Source organism: Poecile atricapillus, chromosome 2 (genome assembly GCF_030490865.1).
Source record: "Poecile atricapillus isolate bPoeAtr1 chromosome 2, bPoeAtr1.hap1, whole genome shotgun sequence".
In the NCBI taxonomy this organism is placed as follows: Eukaryota; Metazoa; Chordata; class Aves; order Passeriformes; family Paridae; genus Poecile; species Poecile atricapillus.
In genome coordinates, this window is record NC_081250.1 from 252,656 (window position 1) to 271,807 (window position 19,152).

The 19,152-nt window shown below is 41.0% G+C and overlaps 1 protein-coding gene across 9 annotated transcripts in view; it reads right to left on the bottom strand.

Annotated features, from left to right (window-relative positions):
- Positions 1–214: 214 nt before the first annotated feature.
- The window catches only part of SMARCD3 (SWI/SNF related, matrix associated, actin dependent regulator of chromatin, subfamily d, member 3), a 78,443-nt gene continuing 59,505 nt past the window's right edge, over positions 215–19,152 (bottom strand). For all 9 annotated transcript variants that reach the window (XM_058832991.1, XM_058832990.1, XM_058832989.1 and 6 more), the window contains 6 exons: positions 17,749–17,910; positions 13,408–13,505; positions 7,842–7,977; positions 5,639–5,761; positions 4,372–4,473; positions 215–4,274 (listed from right to left, as the gene is read on the bottom strand). In XM_058832991.1, the coding sequence (XP_058688974.1) occupies positions 4,221–4,274; positions 4,372–4,473; positions 5,639–5,761; positions 7,842–7,977; positions 13,408–13,505; positions 17,749–17,910 (675 nt within the window). In that variant the 3' untranslated portion in view covers positions 215–4,220. The remainder of the gene's footprint in view (positions 4,275–4,371; positions 4,474–5,638; positions 5,762–7,841; positions 7,978–13,407; positions 13,506–17,748; positions 17,911–19,152) is intronic.

Sequence of the window (19,152 nt, forward strand, 5' to 3'; positions counted from 1 at the left end):
CTGAAGGTTGAATCTAGAAAAAGGATTTCACAAGAAAGATCTAAGGTGAAATAGTTCTCACCTTTGTCAAGTCCCGTTAAAACCTGTAAGTGTTTGCATGTCTTTGTGTGCATTCACAAGTGAAGAGAAATCCAAACACTAGAGATCATTATCAGGAACAGAAAGAAACCAAGGTACAGGTCTTCATTAAGACACATAAGGTTAGTGCACAAGATACAAAGAAACAAAGTATTTATTGTTAAAAGCTGTTCTAGGAATCACTCGGCATCATACAATGGCTATGGTGGCTACAGAGTAAAGTCTCTCTCTCTCTCTTCCCCCTATTCTTTATACACGTATTTGCTCACTCTCGCAAACTCACTGATGTATTTTTTAAATGGAGTTCCTCTCTTCAGTGAGTTTGGAAAAGATGTTTATAATACAGGATCTGGCAGAACAGATACATTCTATTAAACAACAGAGCAGTTACAGAAAGGAGACTGCTTTCTTTAGTAAAAAAGAGCCTTCTTTCTCTCCTTATCTCTTCGTATTGCCATGAAAGAGTTCTCCACACAAAACCAGACCAACAACCCCCAAATACCCGATTAGCATTTTGGCAAAATTAGGAGCCCTAGGATATGCACCAATATTGATTTATACACTAATATTTTCACTTGGCTTCCACAGGATAAGTTCTAAACAATGTGGTGTAAGAAACCTGCCAGCTGAGACGATGTTTGCACTACAGCTGCCAACCCTGCTATGTCAAACAACTGAACCCCTGCTGGTAACAGTGAAAATGCTTCGATAGTGCATCTCCAAGTTACTTACAAAACTTCTGGTTCTGTCCTTGCCTCCCACTTCCCAGGCTACACACCGACTGCGACTGTCTCTCCCAAGAGCTCTCTGTGTCTGCACACACACGAGCACACAGAATGCACAGACTCACACGGGCTGTTCTATTTCCAAGAGTGCTTTGCACATTACCTTGTGCTGTGTCTTACTGCTGCTTCAGTGGCACTCTGTTCCATTTTTTAATTTCCTTTCTCACTGTTGTACTCTTCTCTTTATTCCACAACCGAACATTTGCTTCCCCTTCAATCTCTAAGAAACATTTAATCTGATTCCTGCCTCATGGCCAACAACCCAGAAGACTAAATAAAACTGTTTCTAACCTGCCGTGTCAACACTCTTGCTCCAAGATGCATTTCCCTACTACTGGTACTCCAGAACTCTGTTGAACCCTTTCCTAGTTTGATGCCCTATTTTCTAACAATCTATATTATCATCTATACATGAACTACTTCTATGCACAGAATGTTTTTTTACAGTATGCATAGATCTGTATTGTACTGTGGCAACTGAAGACCCCGAAACGTCTTGTCATCTTTTATACACACAAAAAGACAACCATCCTGAACTTAAAATGAATTCCTCATTCACGGTCTGCCGTAATTACCTGACTGTTCGGTGCCGCTACCTTTCATTTTCAATGCTCAAGCAACACTTGGTCTAGTTGCTTCCAGTATTGCTCCATTACTTCTCTTCAAATAAAATTTTTGTTTTGCACACAAGCTCTTAGCTGTACCTGTGGAACAAAGGACAAAATTTTTCTCTCTGTCTTCAGTAAAACACCCAAACAGTTCCTGAACACAGGAAAAAGGCATCAGAATCCCAAACCCCAGTTTAACCGAAGGAAAGACACCTGACAGCTATTCCCAAGACTCACAGGTAGTGACCAGTCTTTTTTTTAATAGACAGTGAAATATTTAGATTCTGGACTGCTATCTCCAGTGCCATCTTCAGTGGCTGATTCATGCACACACCCCTTTCAGTATAACACTGCTGCTTGACAGAGTTTCAGCTTTCAGTGACACAGTTGTGAACACTGGCACCAACACCACATTAGTTTTGTTAATTTGCTCTGAAAGAGACCTGGAACCAGATCCATCCAATTAATTATTCAGAGGCTCTAAAACCAGGCTGGACTCCAGTATGCTGTCAGCTGTGGCAAATGACTGGTATTACTCTCAAATATTGGCTACTTCAGCAGGAAGGTTCTCAAAACCCAGAATTCCCTGGCAGACATTCTGCAGGCATCTATCTCAGTCCTGTGCCCTTCTCATATCTTTGCCTATCTTTCTCTGCATTTCTTATTCCTGCAGACTGAGCAAAGCCCCTGAATGTAGCTGCTCTGTTTGCCACATACAGACAAGAGTTGTATACAGTGAGCAGCATGCACACAACAGACACAGCAGCATAACAAATACGGAAGCAGTCGCAGATGACCCCCACTGTTTTGCACTCACAATGCTTGCCTGTTGTCCAATTAGCAGAGTCCTAAATGAACATTTCTAGTCAATCACTGTGGCAGCCTCACAACCCCTAAGTATAACCAGTTTTAAGACTGCATGATTTCACATTTTACTGTGGAAAGAGGTTTTAACACAAAAGGGAAAAAATTCCAAATCAAGCCATTCCCAATAAAAGGCCTCAGACAATGAGGGACTGTCATACTTTTTCTCACACCAACAGGTTTTGTGTGAGAGCACTGCCATCACATAAATTCAATCAAAAGTAAATTTTCCAAGACATCTCTGAACACAAATGATGGACTAAAAGCTACGCCACTATTAATGTGAAAACAAAGATATTAAATGCAGGGGTAAAGAGAAGACTATCTCTTCTGTGACTGAACAGAAGAAACTTTTAAGTTAAAACTAAGAGAGAAATTGGCAAAGACAGCAGAAAACACAATACTAGAGAAAAAACCACATTTATTCAGAAGAGCTGCCTTCTTTCCATACCACATGTGAATTGGATTCTCTTTCCAAGGAAGTGAAAGGAGGTGAAAAAGAGTAACTTAGAAGAGGATTTTGAGTGCCACATCGAATGGACAGTTATACTTTGGCAGCTGTTTTTTGGACTAGAAATCCTTTAATTACAACTCATCTGTGCACTACAAAAAATGAGGAGGGGAAGGATTTGAGGAAGATGTCCCTGCTTCCAAGTAATCGTTCCATAAATTCCCATTGTCTGAATTTGTTGTACATTTACAAAGATGATTTCCAAGGGATATGTTCTCTGTGCTATTTAAGGCTGATAGCGCTTTATAACTCAACAGCATCCAAAATAACCAGCACGTATCATGTATGGGAGAGCTAAATAATTCACAGTAAGAGGCAGTTCACCGATGATCAAAATGTGAGACCAATCCAGGGACTCTGTTAACCTCTTGAAGTAAAGAAAAAACTACCATGTGACATGAAGTTAAGCTTCTTGGATTCTACACCAAGAATCAGGAAGTTCTTTTCAGTGATGAACCCTACAGTCACACACAGAAACATTAAAATAATCTGGTATTTTACATATGTACTTATTGTTAATATCTACTGTGTTAAAGGCAGGCATCAGCAAAGCACCATTGCATTATTTTAGCTTCCTCAGAATGCCTCATTTGTTGCTAATACCACTGATATTAAGGATGCATAAGAAGCTCTTATCCCAGGAATGATTCTCTTTGTCTCAGTACAGTGTATGGGTCATACCCATCTAGTGATATGTGATTCACTTTACCTTTCACTGACGGGGCAAGGGGAAGAGAAATTATCTGCATCTGCAGAAAAGATGGCCTGACTATATGTCTTTCCTTCCAGACTGGCTCTGCATTCCAGGATGCAAATACTCCCAGTTTGTTCTTTCAGACAGTGAGATAGCTTCTTGCACTGGTCCAGCTGAAACAAAAACTCTATTCAGGAATAAAAAGCATTCCACAGCTATAAGAAAAACTATCTTGTCTAATTCCAGGTCAGTTACTGTTTGAGACTCTTGTGTACCACAGGGTAAGAACTGCATTTATTTCTCTAAATCTGTAGTCTCCTATAACACCTATCTCAACCTCCCCCATCGGTGCCACCCATGATTCTAAGCATAGCCATTAGGATTTGCTGTGTAGTGTCTAACTTTGCACTAAAACGTAACGATGTGCGCTGATGAGTGAACCTTTAGTCTTCTTTCACACTGACACTTTTATGATGCTGTCTCTGGCTTGGAATGGTTTGAGACACCTGTCCTGGGCAAGATTTTCAAGGGTCACTCTAAAGCTGGTGTTCTGACTGGTGTGTTGATGGCACGCTCTCATCCAGTCAGGAAGCAGGTCCATGTGTAACAGTGAGCTAAGTAACACTGAGAAGTCCACTGGTTTGGTGGTCATGATGCCAACAGAATCTTGTGAGCAGTACTTATGTGTTACGCACTCCCAAAGATTGTTCCAATTCCTGTCGGCGCTGCTGGATCTGAAAGAAAAAGACACACTGTACAGTTTAGCAGATTAAATTGCTCAGTGGCAGGAGATGCATTTTTGAGGCAGCAGTGTGGATATTTCTTTCATACCTTGCAGTAGAAATATCTGCTCACAGCTTCTTGAGACCATGGCTCGTGATAAAATTCGGCTCTGCGTTCTTCCTCTGGGTTTCCAACCACATCAGTCATCACCTGTGACAAAAATAAAACCATTTTTCACCAAAGCTCTTCTACCACATAGAGAAACTTTCAGATTTACCCAGAGTGAAAATTTATCTACATTACACATAAAAATGGTCAGAACTGTTCTCAAAGCCCAAAGCTAATGGACAATGTGTGCTTGCTGCCAAAACAGGATCACAGAATGAGCAAATGGTTTGTGTTGAATGGGCCTTTACGCTCATCTCATTCCACCCCCTGCCATGGGCAGGCACACCTTCCACTAGATCAGGTGCTCCAAGCTCTATCCAATCTGCCTCCAGGGACAGGACAGCAGGGGGCTGGAACCATTCTCATGTCTTCAGCATCACAGAATCACAGGTAAATATAGTTACTGGTATATTTTGCAAAGCAGTGTTGTGGAATCACAGCTCTGATGCCAGCAGGGCAGAACATTAATAGAAAAGGCTCTTATGGGGTGACTTGTCAGTCAGGGAAAACTCTGAACAACAATTCCATGTGTAAAGCTCCACAACACCTTTTGAAGTTCCTCAAGTCAACGTCTGCTTTATTTAAACATGCTTTTAGATGCCTGTCCCCTTTGAATACCATATAAATAATAATAACCATAATCTCAACAGTCGATTTTTGGAAGACTATTCGGTTAACAATAGGCATTTATATAAGAAAGACACAATAATTTTATTAAAATAATTTAATGGATTCAATAATACAATTGATTTTGAGGCATGTCAGTTAAAGAGAGAAAATATGGAACTTTATGAGGAACAAATTATTAATTTTTGCTGGCAGACAACTGAATGTCTTTACATTCCATTTCTTGCATATCTCAAAGATAAGGTCAAGGACAGCTGATAAGATTAAATTATGAACAAACACCCAAATTGTGTTCTCATACTACAGGATGCTCCTGCTGAGTTTGACACAGCTTTGAATTTACAGAATACATGAACAAAGCCCTGGATTTCAAACTTACTGTCCTACCACTCCCATGAAATACCACTGTTCCACTGGAACTGGAATACAACCTAAACTATCTTTCCTGCATACTGTCCACTCATTGTCTGTCTTCCACCACTTATCCATCCTAAATATTTGGCTATACACTCTGTGTACATTTAGATAAAATTCTTCTGTTCTGGTTCCACTACTCATTCTTTTTCAAATCTTAGCTCACCTTAAGATCCCTGCTTTGGGACCGGAGAAGGTCTTGGATGTATCCTTTGGGATCCTTGGAGAAACTCAGCATAAAATCACGTTGTATTTTTAGCTGATTTATGGACTCAATTGTCTCATGAATCTGACAGAAAAGAAACAAACCGGATATTCTTTAATTTCTCTCACGCTCCAGTGCTCATCAGGTCAGCTCTGTTACCATCTTAGTACTCCTGGTAATTTACAAAGGTGACAATTCTACACCACAGACTGATGCAGCCCTTCCTAGAGCTTTTTCAATTCAGAAAGCAGCAACTTAACTGCAATCCTGCCACTAAATTTTGGTTTCACTTGTACTTCTGCAATGCAAGTGTGTACAGGATTCTCCTTCACTTCCTGCACTGAACCTGTGCATGGCATGCAGAGCTAAGCCATGTTACTGCACAATGTAATAACTTCTTGTGTAGAATCACTCTGCCTGCCAAGACTGGGATCTTTGAGGAAAGGTGCTACATAAATACGCAGTTAAGCAGTGCCCAGTGCAAGAAAGCAGTTATTCCCCTGGTTACTATCATCATCACATCTTCAACATCCTACTGTAATGTTTAAAAACCCTAGCTGTTTCCTGATCAAGTCCATGTCAAATGAATAGCCATGACTTCTAGACCTTTTCTTAAGCGAAAGCGTGTGAAAGTCACGATGGCTGCAAAAAGAAGAGCATGAACAATGAGAAATCATGAGTAAATGATTTTGGATGAAATGAAAGGTTTATAGAAAATGAATCATATCTTTAGAAATATTATGGCAGAAATATTAACTAGCAGGGAAGACTGGAGTCAAGGTCCTGTAATGGATAATATCATCAAATATGAACAGGAGGAGGACAGTTCATGAATCATTTGCACATAGACACAAAAACAAACATTTGCTACCCTGTTCTTCTAACGCTCTAGTTTGAAAGAGTAAACCTAACTTGTTTAGTTTCATGTATTCGTCTCTTTTGCCAAAACAGCTAAGATGACAAGCACATGGGAGAAAAGAATCGTTCCCTGATCTGGTTATGCCATCAAGGCCACTAGTGTAGGTACTACATGGTAGATTAAGAGAAGAGAGCTGCTGTCAACTTAAAATCATTCCTTCTTTGGCAAAATGCTCTAGTTGTGCTCAGTGAACTCCACTGGCGTGCGCCGAATTCCCAGGAGGAGACTCCGTGGCAGCACAGCAATGCAATGCACAGAGGGTAACAGGAGCAGCCCATGTCTACTCACCCTGAAGTGACTTCAGTAACTTCACTGATCACAGCTTGCCCTGTGCTACAGCAAATATTCAAAAAGGAGTAGACACAGACAGGAGAGAAGGTGAGTGGGACTGGAAGCAGAATAACCCAGTGCATGCTGCTTGTGAGCTTACATAGGCTGGGAACTAACTGACTGAGCAGCTGAAAAGGACCGGCCTTAAGACCTGACAGCAAAGACACTGCAACAGTTACCAGAATCCATTGCATTGCTGGCACCCAGACCCCCTTTAAAACTGCACGAAGACCATAGTTTAACATATTTGTTTGTATTAGCAGTAAACAAAGAGAACCTGGGCCTTGTTCTGAGAGGGCATTTTTGTTTATCCCTTACCGATCCAAATCAGCCATTGACACATGCCAGAACTGGCTAACAGCCCCTAGGACATGAACCCCTAAAACAGCCTGTAAAACACACTACTGCCTTAAGATAGATATTATTATTTGAAGTGCACATGATCCTCTTCCACTAACACTTAAAACTGCCCAAGTGCTCCAAGTGATTTTCCTGCCATGCATGTTCCATGTTTCCAGCTAATGCAGAGAGCCATTCTGCAGTTAGCACAAAACCCACACCTGACTATGAGATTCTCCTAGCTTTGGCTTTGCAATTTAGCAAAATATCATGACCTCTCAATAAAAAGTTAGTCATACAGTTCTGGTGGTTTTCAAGTGTCAGGGGACTCAGTACACTACCTGTGAAACTCCATCACCTCAACAACCACGTCAGGCCTAGGATCAAATCCTAAATGGGAATGCCATTCACGCTGATGTACTCCCACTGCATTTGGCTGATTGATCCCTCGAAAGCACATGCCCTTAACAAGTCCCCATCTCACAACATTACTGTCTTTGACACATGACACAAAACACATGTGAAGCTACACAATGAGTACATGTACCATGGGATACTTTACTCTTGGGCTAATACCTTGTTATCCAATGCTGTTATCTCCTGTTGGTTAGCTGTTGAGAGAAGAAAACTACTCATCTGGCCCTTTAATGGGTCTTCAACTTCTACATCTATGTCATAACAAGCCGTCTTCTTCTGATCGTTGGGGTCAACACTATAGAGAGCATAACACAAGACCATGAGAACTGCCATAATAACTCAGAATGAATTTCCATCCAGCCCAGAATTCACTCTACAATAAAGCCTGTTGCAGATGCTGTGAAAAAGTTTAAGAACAGGGTATCTTTATATATTTTCATATTCTAGTATATTCTCTCATCTTTTGTCAGTCAGATTTCAAAGACTTTTGAGCTGGAGCTTTTGCCCAGATCATCAAATTTAATTTCTAACATCCTCCTGAGACTTGTTACACTAAATACCAGTATCATTCTTTGGCTTGTCCTGCCCTAAATTTATATTTAGCTTGCCAGTGTTTAGACTTAACACTTACTTTATTGTTAGACTAAAGTTTCTTAACAAGAAAACAGTCTTCAGTATTTGGTAAATCAGACTTCAATCACTGTCACTTGTAATATAAAAATCCTGGCTTCTCAACCCTATCTGTAAGATGTGTGGGTTATGTGCATCTTCAGTAGGTACTAAAAAAAAAAAACATTGCTCAGGATGTAATTGAGCTTGACAGACTTGGGGGAGTGGAAGAACTTCCAGAGATGGCATTGCACTAGTAGAGTTGTAAGCAGGAAGGGGATCCTTCTCTATTCTCAAGTCCAGTAAGGACACACCTCTAGTACTGTGTTCAGTGCTGGGCTTCCCAGTGCAAGAGATACATGGAGCTCCTGGAGAGAATTTTGAAAAGGTCCATGAAGATGATTAAGGCATTAGAGAATCTCACAGCTGAGGAAAAGCTGAGTCTGAGACTATTCAGCCTAGAAAAGAGAAGGCTGGTGGGGAGGGAACTTACCAAAACTTGAAGGGAGGGTTTAAAGAAGATAGAGCCAGGACCTTTTCAGTGGTGCCCAGTGCCAGGACAAGAGGCAGCTGGCTCAAACTGAAACACAGGAGGCTCCATCTGAACACCAGGAAATGTGTTTTTATTGTAAGGGTGACCAAGCAATAGCACAAGTTGCAGAAAGACCCTCAAAGCCCATCTGCTGTCACCCCAGCCCGGAGTCTCCCATGTTGGAGACACTCCAAAGCCATCCGGACATGGCTGTGGCCAACCTGCTACAGGTGGCTCTTCTTGAGCAGGGAAGGGCATTTGACCAGATGACTTCCAGAGGCCCCTTCCAACCTCAAACATTCTAAGAATCTGTGATGCTGTGACTGCCTGCAAGAAGATGAGCAGCAGAAGGAAAGCTAAGGGAAAACTCAGGTCTGGCTCTGGCTCTGCCACTCGTGTCAAAAGCCACAGAGAAGGCTCCACGTTGTCTTTGGCTCCATTGCTCCTGGCTGAGTCCTGTCCTCAGGCCTCCCAGGGTCCTGAGCCCAGGTCAGTCAGGGCAGCAGGGCTGGACAGAGGGACCCTGACGGGCCGCAGAAACACAATGGCACTTCAGCATGGTAAAGGCCAGCACAGGAAAAGCTCTGCTCCTGGGATACAATGACATCGTGCAGGGGGACAGGCTGGCAGGAGAGGACTCGGGGGCCCTGATGGACAGACAACAAGTGCAGGAGGCTTCTGTGGGGTAGGGCAGCCACAGCAAAGGTCAGCTGCAAAAGGGGCTGTGTTAGCGCAGGTGCTGCCACAAGCCAGCAAAGAGGCTCCTCCTTGCTACGCCACGCTGGTGAAACTGGATCTGGACTGGTGGGCACAGGACCACAAAGATGTGACACTCTGGAGCGAGGCCCACAGAGGCACAGTAGGATGCTGGGGGCTGGAGCACACACCTGCCCAGAGAAGCTGCCAGAGCTTCTCCAGCCTGGAGAACAAAAGGGAAAAGCAGATTCCCTGGGAGCATGTGACATACAGACTGGTGAAGCACAGACAGGGCCAGCCTCCCCTTGGAGGTGCGTGAGATTAGGGTGAGAGGCAACAGAAACTCACTGCAGCATGGGCAATTCACTCCCTATAAGGAATTGGTTTGTAAAAAGTTATGATGGTAGTCAAAAAGGGGGAAGCCAGAGATAAGCGGTTTGTATGAAAAGAATATTGGAGAGCTATGCTTTGCAGTCTGCTTGTATTCTTTAATAGAGTGGAAGATGTCTCGCTTCTTTGCAGAAATGGAAATCCCACAGAGGTTCTTCTTTGTGCCTCTGATTTCAGTTGTGTCAACTGCAATTAGGAGTGCAACTCAAGGAAATCTCCACTTTTAGCTTGAGGTCAGGTAAGATTTGACTTCTACCAGTTTTAAATTTGATGCATTCAGTATTGTGGGAATCAGAAACCATTACAGAATCTATATTTTTAATTGCATTCTGCAGGTTTGAGTCTACCTGGTATTTAAAATATTTGTCAAGATCAGACTTTTTGTTCATCTCTACTTTATGTCCATTTCAGTGCATTGCATTGTTTCTTCCTTTTTTTCAAAGATGCCCAGAGAGTGATGCTACAATACTATTATAATTTCTAGAATTAGTTTAGAATACTTCACATTTTTCTCTCTGTGCATATCCTCTAAAACTAGAATGAATAATTGTGATCTACTTGATCTTCCTGTAAAAGGCAGGCCTGAGGATTTATCTGAATTAAGAGCACATATATTTACCATCACTGGTAATGAAAAATTCCCTGTAGTAGTGTGCTGGTTTTGGCTGGGACAGAGTTAATTTTCTCCATAGCAGCTGGTATGAGGCTGTGTTGTGAATTTGTGCTCGTGTCCTGGGGTGACTATATGTCTGTTGCTTGTATCCCCAGCTGTCTGTTCTGTTTACACTGGATATGAAGTTCTGCACCTTTAAGACTGGTTCCAAGAGCAAACGGAACCAGAGAGAAGAAGTGCAGAATTTGTTTGCAGTGCAACTGCATTTGTTCCCCTGCATTTCTGTCTCACAAACTGTGTTGTCTGCAGCACGGAGAGCGGGAGAGAGCTCTCATTTGCTTTTTACTTAGTTTTTTTTAGCTAGCTGGGGCAGAGAAGTTCCCTGGACTGTGGCTTTTTCTTTTTCTTGGAACTGTTCAAGCCTGCTCTGGACTGAAAACCCAGAAAAAGACCAGGAGCTCACATCTGTGGCTCAGCAGGGTCTGGGACGTGGCATTTTTCAGAGCAAGTAGGACTGATAAGAGGGTGAGTGAGCCAAGCTACACCCCACAGCAAGGACTTTCTGAATTTGCCCTCTCTTTAGAATTGAGAGAGGTTTTATTGTTTATTATTATTCTTTTCTCTTTTTTTTATGCTTGTGAATACTTTGCTTGTTAAATAAACAGCTTTTTCACTTTTCTCTAAGGAAATCTTTTCCTGAACCAGTTAGGGGAAGGGCCGCTTGGATTTGCTTTTCAGGTGGGACGCCATTCAGAGGTTTCGTCCCAAAATTTGCCCTAAACCAGAACAGCTGGAAAGAGTTGGTCACACAGAGATGTTCTCATTATTGCTGATCATTGCTAACAGCGTGTCAATACCTTTCCAGCTCCTCACACTGCCCGCCAGCGAGGAGGCTGGGGGTGGACAAGGAGCCAGGAAGCAACACAGCTGGGACAGCTGACCCCAACTGACCACAGGGATATTCCAAACCATGTGGCGCTAGAGTGAGCAGGAAACTGGGGCAGCTGTTCACTGCTCAGGGTCTGGCTGGGCATCAGTCAGTTGGTGCTGTGCAATACTTTTCATCTGTATTCCTTGTAGTGTTGGATTTTGTTCATCACCATCACATCATCATCGTCATAATTTGTTATATACTGTCTTTCTCTCCCTGTAACCTTTTCAACACTTCCCCCTGCCCTGCTGGAGAGAGAATGAGCAGATGGGGAGTCTGAGCTGAAGACCAGATTAAACCAGGACAGGCAGTTGGCATATTGTTTTAGTGGCTGACTATGTTCACTCCAAAAAACTGAATGCAGGGCGACAGGACAGAGCACGTGTGAGACCCTGTTTTAAGTTCGGTTGGACCCGGCCCTTACGTATCCTGGATAGACTTTGAACCTGATTTGAGTTTGGATGGGGGAACTCTCAATGACCACCAGCAATCCCTTCTAGTATAAATTATTCTGTGACTTTACGAGTCTAAGAATTACTTATTTTCTTGAAATTCAGTGACAGGCTTCCAGATTTATTTTAGCTTAACCCAACACTGTAAAGACTCCACTGCAGAAGTACTGCCTTTCCCAGGAAATGAATTCGTTTTCCACACTGTTACATCAGCACTGTTTAAGGTTATCAGGTGCTGTGTGGTGCACACAGTGTATCAGAGAACGCTGCTAGGCACGAAGCTGTAGTTTTGTGACACACACCTGTTCTTTAGCTGGTACCTGACAAAAACCACTCCCTCCAGTACCTTTTGTCATCTCTCTGCCCCTGGAAACATAATCATCAGTTTCTTGTAGTTTGTCTCTAAGCAGTGACTATCTACCTCTGAGGACCTCAGTTTTTTTGTGGTCCATCAGACAGGTCACCGAGTTGTGCCCCACGTACGTACCCAGCTCTCAATCTGCATGGCCACCAAGCTGCTTTTTCATTACTCTCTGTTTGATATATTCAAATTAATCAAAAAGCAAATTTTATTTTCATAGCCTATGTAATATTTAAACACATTACATATGTTACAAATTTAAAATAAAGAGCCCAATTTTAAGCAAATTCAGAAGCATTTGCATAAAAAATATATTGTATATATTCTGTAGGAAATCAAATCAGTAACTTAAGTAATAATAATGTCTGAACACCCAGAATCAGAGTTTTGATCCTGACCACAAAGAATCTTGGAAAGGATTGAAATATCCGAACAGTGAAGTTGCAATCCCCAGAAGCCTCTTTATCCCCCCCTCCATGTACACAGTTGTCACTGAAATAAGGCACATGCTGGAAGAGCCTTAGAGAGCTGCAAGCTGTGTTTCATCTGCTATGCCACAAAGACAACTGTTTTGACAAAGACACGAGAGCTCAGTATCACAGTCCCAATGACCTGCTCTGAATCCACACATTCTTTGCTATTAATCTCTGGAGATCTCTCGATTCCTTGTCATTCTCAGGATAAGATTAACAGTCAAAGAGCTAACCCCGTCCGAACAAGGCATGCATGGACTGGCTCTGCATTTGAGATCGTAATGCTGATGTACATTTTACATAATATATCAGGAGATTAGAATGATTGCCCATGATGTACAATTCCTCATGTCAATTTTTTATCTCTTTTTGTGGGTTCAAACTTTCATTCCTCTCTCCTTAGGAAAAAATCCCAACCAACTCTCTCAATGGTATTCTAGTAAACATAAAAGCTGTTTTTCATACTCTTAGGAAATTGGTGTTGTGCTAGTGAAAATAATTCAGAATTATACAAACTAGAATGACACATAGAACAAACACACAACAAAGTCCAATACATGGAAGTTGTAAAAACTGGTTTCTGGCCTCTACAGCTACTGCAGCTCTTTCTGTACTTCATCTAATGAGTGTTTTGCACATGACAGTGCTGAGCTGACCAAGCAGCTTACCTGATGATGTGGTTTATCACTATCGGGTCTGGTGGCAGCAGTAGGTTAGTGAGTCTCTGAGGAATTTCAGAAAACTTTAGCCGTGGACAGTCAAAGATCTGGAACACAATAAACAACAAAAGTTGTTTGTCCAAAGCCTATCTTGCACTTAAATGAGAAAGTAAGAAATCTGCAGCTCACAAAGAACTGAGGCAATTACGGAAGATGATTTTGAAAGCTGCAATTCAGGTTCCTTGAACAGGTTAAATTTTTGGTCACTTCTGTCCCTGTACTTTTATCTGGGCTTACAGATGTATCCATCAGGTCATGACAATTTCAGGCGTCTCAATTTTGGTTTAGCTGCTGGAGGGAACTGGACACTTTACTGGGACATGAGGATCAACTGTATCAATGACTAGAGAGAAGCAAATACTCCCTCTCTCTTATTGAGGGTTTACAGCAGCATATGGTAAAGAAAATTATTGTATTTTTTACCAGAGAAAACCCAAAACCGGTTTGCCTTTCTTCTCCCAATGAATGTTTTCTGCAATATTTTGTGCTAAAGAAAAATACAAGAAAACATTTCTGGATTTTAAAACCATTTGCAATATGTGGGTTTTTTAGGATTACAGAAAATGAAGTCAATGTGATATTATTTATTTTTAACCAAAGCCTGAACAGCCCCTTGAGAGGGATCCACCCCTTTCCAAATAATGGTTTATGGTGACTTTCTCTTTACTATGGTCTTGAAGCTAAATAGAATCATAGACTCCTAGAATATCCTAGGTGGAAAGGGACTCACAAGGGTCATTGAGTTCAACTCCTGGCTCTGTACAGGACAACCCTGAAAATCACACAATGAATTTCTGCTGAATTCAGGGGGTAAATATAAATATTCTGGAATGGGTTAAAAGCTGTAGAGTTTGGAAATTTTCTGTGAACAATTGAAGTGCATTGCCATGAATGCAGAAACAACACTCTTTACACCTGGAGTTTTCAGAAATATAATTATTACAGCCTTTGTTTCCTACTGTGATTTTTAATGCTCTGAACAGACAAACACATTTTTCTCCAAAGATACGCCATTTAAATTGACCTTAAAAAAAAAAAACCCAAACTTTCCATATATTAACATTTGCCTTAAAATGTGCCCTCACGTGGAGGCAATTTGTAAAAATGCTCAGGCCTATGCAAATGCCTCTTAGGGAAACTATTTTCACCTGACAGAAGAGATACACTACTCATAGTATGGTTATCTATAAACAGAAACAACCTTTGCAGCTCCAGAGACAAAGGATGGGCTGAAAATAAAAGACTCTCTCGTTCTTATGAAGTCAGATGCCCTGGTTCCTCAGATAGGGTATCTTTTGAAATTCACTGTTTTTTCAAGTGAGTTTGGCAGCAGAAATACCTAGGAGCCAGCTCTAGGAACCATTTGCAAGGTTCCATTGCTTTTGAAATACCTTTGAACCTTTTTTCTTGCACTTGCTTGTAACACAGTGGATTTCAAATCTCCCTGCTGATATAAACATTGTTTCTAAACAGAAAAGGATCCGTCTTCATTGGCTCTAAAACCTGTGTCATTAATTGCCCACATCCAGGAATTCAGCCAGCTAGTTTCTGAAGAAAAAGGAAGCAACAAAACTTACTGAGTCTGCAGCTCACTCCTTACTTGGGTTCTGAATTCTGGCACTTGACAGAGAGGACTGTGGAATTCCCACTCAAATTCTCTCCACACCTAGCTCCATCCCATCTGCTCTCACCACTGGCTCAACACTCATGTCAAATTCCTAACATGGATGCATGTCAGAGTAACAAGAACTTTAAGAAGGGAAAATGGATCAAGGACACACATTAATTAGTGAGAGGAGGATGGGAGGCTGGAAACTTGGGGGTGGGTGGAATTTTGCTAAAGCTTCTCACATTCCTGCCTAACTGGAGCTGGTGGTCTAAACTAAGTTAAGTTCTGAAAGCTACAGTGATCCTGGTGGGTCAGCTAACTCATTCAGTTATAATTTTTTAGTCTGTACTGTCTTGTGCTCTTAGACATAACCACAACACAGCCGTGCAGGATTCAGAAAAGCTGGCATGCCAAATGAGACCAGTATGCCAAGGGGAATGGCAGAAACACCGGTGCATTATGTACTGCTCCCCTGAGTGATACACACACTCCCAGCCAGGACAACGCTTTTCTTCCAGCAGTTACATGGCTACAACTATAGAATCTACAGAATATTATCAGACTGGAAGGCCAATTCCTTTGCCTTCCATATCTCAACCTGAGAGTATTAGTGAAAAAACAAAAAAACTTCATCATGAAATACTTCATTTATTGTAAGGGGATTCAGATTCCTAAGTATCAGCATCAGTTTTGAAAGCAAGATCAGCTAATTAGGACAGAGACCTAAGGAAAACAGAAATACTCAAAACAATCCCACTTGTGATTTAAATCTGTGCAAGCACTGAATTCTTATGAAACTATTCTAGATTAGCCAGCTCTTGCAGGATGTGAGATTAAGTCTTCCAAAAAAGCAATCAGCTACTTCCCAACTCTCTCACTTGATTCATCTTCTTAGTGTGAGAGGATAATTGTCAGGTATCATAGCATTCCTGCAGAGTTCTAAGACAAAGGAGACCTAAGAGCAAATAAGTCTCTAATGAGATGCACAAGAAGATAGCTTCAACGAGTTCTTATTCTAACGAAGTTCTAAACTGAAAGTTAAAATAAATAAAATTGATACGGCCCTCCTGCTTACTAAAAATAAGATATGTACATCTGTACAGGATCACACAAAGGATCTGCTGCAAAGCTACTGTACAACCTACAACCCTGCCCTTGGCAGTGGCCAAAAGTGGATACTAAAGGAAAAATGTAAGAACAGGAGAAATATATATTGGCTCTTCCCCAAAAAACTCTCCCAACTTCCTCAGCTTTGCATTTAAAACAGCCCAAGATTTTTCATCCATTGGTTTGTCACTTTTGGAATCTATATACACTTTTATCATTTGTGAGGTTCTATTTCAAGGAGTTTTGAAGCTTAAATATGCTTGAGTCCTTTTGTTTGTTTTCAATTTGCCACCCGCCAGTTTTAGTTGATGGACTGTAATTATTGACCAAAATAGAAAAAATTACTCCTTTTTTACCTTTTTCTTTCTGCCCATGATTTTTCAAATGTTTTTCGCCTCCCCTTTCCCATTTCCTCTTTGGGCTGGCAGAAACAAAACTCAGTCTAAATTGGCTATAGATAAATAAAGAATGAAAATCAAATAATCTAGTCAAGAGAACACACAGAATTGTCATTTTGCCAAAATTCTTACATTATTTTAATATGGAGTTTTCACTATTTGTGAAAAAGACTGTTTGCTGCAATTCTCAAAAAACCAAAACCCAAACAAACAAGGGAGTAATTACATAATCCTGATCACTTTGGTTCTATATTCCTAAAAATACCCATGAATCTCACAATTATTTTAGTGCATTTTGTATTTTCAAATGTGCAAAGGTGTCTTTAAGTTTAGTTCAAGCATTGGCTACTTTGAACTGTTGTAGGGCAAATTTATAACAGAAAATAAAATCTTGAAAACCAGGACACAAGTTTCATCACAACATTTACCTTCACTGCTTGCTAAAACATTTTTCATTCATCATAATTGGCAGTACTTTCCTTATACAGAAGTATGTCACAAACCCTACTTTCAATTACTTTCACAATAAGTCATGTGAGCCTGAACAACAAAGCCAGGTAAGACAGTGATAGTTCAGTTAACATTACTTTTGAAAAAAAAACTTGATAGTCATATTTACAGAAAGGGTGGAGATGCTTTTACATGGCCTTCTTGGTTAATTCTAGAGGTCACTGTGAAAGACAAAAAGTCTTTACATGCTATTTTCAAAACATCATGCAGATCATTAAGGATATTTCATTATCTGAAGAAGATTTAAGAAAAAACAGCTTTTCTAGTTATATCTTCCATGTCTTCTTCCTTTGTAAACAGGGAAAAAGATGGAAAGAAAACAGGTCTACATATGATTTGACAATCAGAATCAGCAGGTTATGTTTCCTAGCATAAAATGATACAATGCAGGAAAAAGCCCATCAGATCAGTACAGAAGTCCTCCTTCCTGGAAAGGCCACCAGTTTTGTGGGAGTGCTGAACGACCAGATGTAGGAGGTTTTGATAACACTGCCACATGGAGGTGTTGATGTTATTTATTGTAGTGGCTGCTGAAAGCCATTCGGTACCGAGGATACCGTAAATCATTAAGGGAAAATAAAAATCAGTCATTTTCATTCATCCCAAATTTGTGGCTGGATGTTACAGTTTGCTTCTAAAGAGCTACTAAGGCCAAAAAAGAGTTACCTGCTGGAAGTACTTGTCACAGTTAATGTACTCCTTATCGTGGGAGTCTTGCAGCTTGTTTGTTTTGATGTACTGCCAGAGAGCCTGGATGATGGCTGAGCGTGTCTGTGTGTGGATCCCCAGCAGACGGGCCAACCGTGGGTCCAGTTTAAACTGGGGAGGCTGCAACAGAAAGCCAAGGAGGTGGCAATACAGAGGAAAGCAGACAAATACACAAGTATGAACTTTCAGTTTTAACTCTCAGGGGACTCTGTTTCTTAGGAGAAGCATCGCATTCAGTGGCAGAGATTGCAAAAACACAAATCTGTATTTTTGTGTCCCACCATTGGTGCTCTGGAAGTGGGACATTGTACCTGTGCTGTGCACACAGACAACCTACAGCACATGCTTCCAACAATAAAAACTTGCACAAAGACTCAGGGAGAATTTTCCCTTTCAACACTGATGCAAAATTTGACTTTTGGGAATGAGAGAAGAAAAAGAACAGCCCTTCCTCTGAAGTACTGGAAGTTAACTACAGAGAGAGAGAAGGAAGGCAGGATGGCACTTCCACAGTTGCTAGTAACTGCTGTCTCACCTCAACACACTGTCTTGGAACTCTGTTTCTTCAGGCATGTTCCCACCATTCTGGTGCCCACCAAAACCACAACCACAACCAGTCAATGGATTTTATTTATTTTCCTGATGTCAGTAATACAATTCAACTTCCCTGCTCTTCATCTCTGGCAGCATAAATTCCTTGGATAATCTGGAATTTGATGCTTCTTCAAGTGTGTACTCACTCAGGTTTAGTATTCACCACATTATTAAGTAAGGATTACTCTGATGGGTGGCAAATCACCCAAAGCTATCTTTATAACAAATCAAGACTTAAGGATAAAAGAACATTTATTTTAAAGCATAAATTTATAATAATGGTGAGCATAACAAACATCATTATACTGTCTTAATAGTAAAAATACTTGCTGCTTGTATCAGTATTTCAGATAGCCCATGTGCTCTCTAAAAAGTAATAAAATTTTCTCTCTGTTAACATAAAATGAAGTGTCTATATCCTGAATAGATGCTATTTGCCTGGAGGCAAAAGACGGTGGCAGAGAACAAGTTCTTAAAGTTGCACCATCAAAATGCATCTGAGCCTGAACTGTCACTGAAAAGGGGGATCCCATCTACTCGCAGCAGTGCATTCTTAACAGTTTCCTTAAGACAGCAGCATTTCTTCTAGGGATGGTTTCAGTCAGATTAGTGATTCTGATTCTAATCAACTGCAGCATCCATCGTTCGTGCAAAGGTAAGGATGCCACAGCTATACAGCTACTTCAGGTACCACTAGCAAAAGCTTCTCCTCTGAATTTTTTTTAAAGAAACATACGTGTAACTTGTGTGCAACTTATCTGACTAGTC